General features: G+C 36.7%; 1 protein-coding gene across 10 annotated transcripts in view; it reads right to left on the reverse strand.

Moving 5' to 3' along the window:
- Nucleotides 1-395: 395 nt before the first annotated feature.
- Nucleotides 396-4,427, reverse strand: part of ICA1L (islet cell autoantigen 1 like) — an 84,940-nt gene continuing 80,908 nt past the window's right edge. For all 10 annotated transcript variants that reach the window (XM_019635765.1, XM_019635762.1, XM_019635764.1 and 7 more), the window contains one exon: nucleotides 396-923. In XM_019635765.1, coding sequence (XP_019491310.1) covers nucleotides 808-923 — 116 coding nt within the window. In that variant the 3' untranslated portion in view covers nucleotides 396-807. The remainder of the gene's footprint in view (nucleotides 924-4,427) is intronic.

The raw sequence follows: 4,427 nt of genomic DNA on the forward strand, positions 1-4,427 counted from the left end.
AAGAGTATAAATACTGTACATTATGGTAGCAATATGAAAAATCAAGCCTGAAAATACCTGTACAATGTCTTGAATATTATGAGATATCCTTCTGATTTATGAAATGGGAAGAGATTTTTCTGTTTCTACGGAGGATATACTTAGCAAATACATCATCCTGCTACTTCTCCATGAAAATTAGATAATGGAATTGAGGGGCGGGGGAGAGGGGGTCCATGATTTTCTATAAAGGAAAAAAACTGAGGAATACTACATTGTAGCCTCCAAGTGGAGAAAACAAGCACCAGGTTTCTCTGTGATTTCATTAAAGCAAATTGCGTTCTCAAATCTTATTCTACCATTCTGACTAAAGATGAAACTGGTCTGGTTCTAGTGCTGTTTTCCACAACAGAAAATTCTGCTTGCCACTATTTTATTTAAAAACGAACACCAAATCACCCAATTTACATGCTGTCCTTTATCCACATAAAAAATTATCACAGCCAGCAACTCTTACATAAAAGGCTTTCCAAAAAAATAAGCCCAACTCCTTATTGACAGAACATTCCTAGTTGTTATTTTGAAATTCATCTATTTCAGACTCAACAGTTTCTAAAATTTTCCACATATTATCAACAGCTGCAAATCTAAGATATTAAAAAGACTATTCAGATGTGGTTCTTGCTATCTGTTTAAAGTTGGCTGACAAGTGTTATATTCACAAACACGATGCTTTTGGGTATGGGTTACAATATAAAGTCCTTTCCACCAGGCAATATGTTACAAAATTGATGTCTTAATGCTACTAAAGTTATTTCATAATTTCAGTCAAGCATTAAGAAGTTCATCATCTGAGTGTCCAATAGCATCTGGGTTTGAAAGTGGATCCAAGTCTGCAAATAGATTGAACCAGGCTGACATGTCTTGGTTACTATTGTTGGGAGCTATTAAAGAAAGAAAGAAAAAAAACATGTTAGTCTCAGATCTTTGAAATCACTTTATTGTACCTCTTTAATGATTTTAAAGTAGATGCTTCTTTTGAAACAAAAAAATTTAAGACAAACTGACAGGAATTAACTATCACTTATATCTCCTTGAGGATAATTTTGTAAAGCTAGTACAGATACTTTTGCTTTGCTGAGGCTCTAACATCAAAGTCATTACATGTTACTCTGAGAAAGGACTTGATTAGATGTGAAAAGGCAGGCAGTAGTATAGTTTTCTTAGAAACACTAAGATAATTTATAGAAGGCTCTCAGATAAGATTCAAAATTAAAAGTAACCTTTGCTCCTACAAAGAAATGTTACATTGTAAACTTGGTGCTTAAAATCTATATTATAAAAGCAATATTAAAATACATAAAGGAAAAAAAATCTCCCTAATCCTATCACATTAACACACCCAACAGTTGTTATTTTGGTTTATAGACCTTTACTTTGTCTTTTCCATGTGCGCTTTACAAATATATACATACGTATTTCCATTACAGTTGATATACAATATTATATTTCAGGACACAACATAATGATTAGACATTTATATACCTTATAAAGTGATACCCCCATTAAGTCGAGTACCCACCTGAACCATACATAATTATTACAATATTATCGCCTATATTCCCTGTGTGGTACTTTACATTCCTGTGTCTGTTTTTATAATTGGCAATTAGTACATAATCCCTTCACCTTTTTTACTCATCCCAGTACTTCTTAATCCCTTCACCTTTTTAACTCATCCCTCCAAGCCCCTGCCATCTGGTGACCACCATTTTGTTATGTGTTTCTACAATTTTGTTTTGTCATTTATTTTGCTTTTTTAAACTCCATATATAAGTGAAATCATATGGTGTTTGTTTTTCCTGACTTATTTCACTTAGCATAATACACTCTTAGACCATCCACATTGTCGCAATGGCAAGATTTCATTCTTTTTTATGGCTGAGAAATATTCCGTTGTATAAATGTTGATCCATTTGTCTATCGATGGACATTTAGGTTGCTTCCATTTCTTTACTATTGTAAATAATGCTGCAGTGAACATAGGGATGCATATTATCTTTTTGAATTTGTGTTTTGTATTTCTTCGGATAAATACCCAAAGTAAAACTGCTGGGTCATATGGTAGCTTTATTTTAAAATTTTAGGAACCTCTGTACTTTTTCCATAGTGGCTGTACCACTTTGCAATCCCACCAACAGTGCACAAGTGTTCCCTTTCTCCACGTCCTCACCAACACTTGTTGTTTGTTGATTTATTGGTAGCCATTCTCACAGATGTGAAGTAATATCTAATTGTGGTTTTAACTTGCATTTCTCTGAGGATTAGTGACTTTGAGCATCTTTTTATACGTCTATTGGCAATTTGCATGTCCTCTTTGGAGAAATGTGTTTTCAGGTCCTCTGCCCACTTTTTAATTGGATTGTTTGCAGTTTTTTGGTGTTAAGCTAAATGCGTTATTTTTATTTATTTTTTTAAGATTTTTTATTGGGGAATTGGGGGAAGGGAACAGCGTTGGGGAATCGGGTAAGGGGAACAGACAACTTGCTGTCCTTTTGTTCTTCAGTCTAGTTGTGGAGGACATCGCTTCACTGGCCCATGTTGGTATTATCATTATGTGCTCTTCCTGGCTGAGGCAGATTGGTCACCAGCCACTGGACAGCCGCTTACGCCGGCTGCTGGCCATTCACAGTAGCTTATGGCAGCCCACTGCAGCTCCACTGCAGCCTACACCGTCGCCGGTGACTCACGGCCAGCCCAGCTCCAGGTCGAGCCATTGTTCACCATTTTAGCTGTAGAGGGCGCAGCATCACTGGCCCTCATGTGGAATCCGAACTGGAGCCCTGCTGCTCAGAGCTGGTGTCCCAAGCCAACTCTTAACCAATGCGCTACTCGACTGGCCCTGAATGAGTTATTTTTAAATTTTGGATGTTAACCAAATGTATCATTGGCAAATACCTTCGCCCATTCAGTAGGTTGTCTTTACTTTGGTTGATGGTTTCCTTTCTTTCCTGTGCAAACACTTTTTAGTTTGATGTTGTCCCATTTAATATTTCTTTTGTTTCCCTTGCCTGCGGAGATATAGCCAAAAAAATATTACTAAGAGCAATGCCAGAGAGGTTGCTGCCTCCTTTTCCTCTAGGAATTTTAAGGTTTCAGGTCTTATATTTAAGTCTAATCCATTTTGAGTTGACTCATGTATATGGTATAAGAAAGTGGTCTAGATTCATTTTTTGCATGTCATCTGTCCAGTTTTTCATACACCACTCATGGTAGAGACTGTCTTTACACCATTGTATATTCTTGCCTCCTTTGTCATAGATTAATTGACCATAAGCAATGCTTTATTTCTGGGCTTTCTATTCTGTTCCATTGATTGATGTGTCTGTTTTTATGCCAGTACCATGATGTTTTGATTACTACATCCTTGTAGTATAGTTTGATAGCCAACTTTGTTTTTCTTTCTCAGGATTGCTCTGGCTGTTCAGGGTCATTTGTGGTTCCATAGAAATTTTACGATTATTCTAGTTCTGTGAAAAATGCCATTGGTATTTTAATAAGGATTGTACTGAATCTGTAGATTGCTTTGGATAGTGTGGACATTTTAACGATGTTAATTCTTCCTATCCATGAACACAGTACATCCTTACATTATTTGTATCTTCTTCAATTTGTTTTTTAATGTCTTACAGTTTTTGTTTTTAATGTCCAAGATTTTATTGGAGAATTGGGAAAGGGAACAGTGTTGGGGAATTGGGGAGGGGAACACTATGTTGTTCCAGAACCCATCAGCTCCAAGTCAAGTTGTTGTCCTTCAGTCTTAGCTGTGGTGGGCACAACCTCAGCTCCAAGTCCATTCGCTGCTTTCAATCTTAATTGCGGGTGGGCACAGCCCACCATCCCATGCTGGAGTCCAACCGGCAACCTTGTTGTTTAGAGCACGCATGTGCTCTCACCTGTTGGCGGCTCAGCGGCAACTCAGCTCAGGCGCGCAGCTCATTGGCTCCTGTGGGAATAGAACCAATGACCCTGTTGCTCAGAGCTTGCACTCTAAACCAACTGCGCCACCCGGCCAGCCCGTCATATAAGCTTTTTGAGTACAGGTGTTTTACTTCCTTGGTTAAACTTATTCCTTAGGTATTTTATTCTTTTTGATGCAATTGTAAATAGGGTTGTTTTCTTAATTTCACTTTCTCATATTTTGATATTGGTATATAAGAACGCAACTGATTGCTGAATATATTTTTTATGTTTTTAAAATTTTTGTATTAGTTTCAGTTGTACAAAAGCAATATAATAATTAGACATTCACACACCTTACAAAATGATAACCCCAACAAATCATCTACCCATCTTACATTGTACATAGCTATTACAATAACACTGACTGTATTCCCTATGCTGTACTTTACATCCCATACATATAAATATATATATATATATATATA

The sequence above is a fragment of the Hipposideros armiger genome, unplaced genomic scaffold (assembly GCF_001890085.2).
Source record: "Hipposideros armiger isolate ML-2016 unplaced genomic scaffold, ASM189008v1 scaffold_23, whole genome shotgun sequence".
Lineage (NCBI taxonomy): Eukaryota > Metazoa > Chordata > Mammalia > Chiroptera > Hipposideridae > Hipposideros > Hipposideros armiger.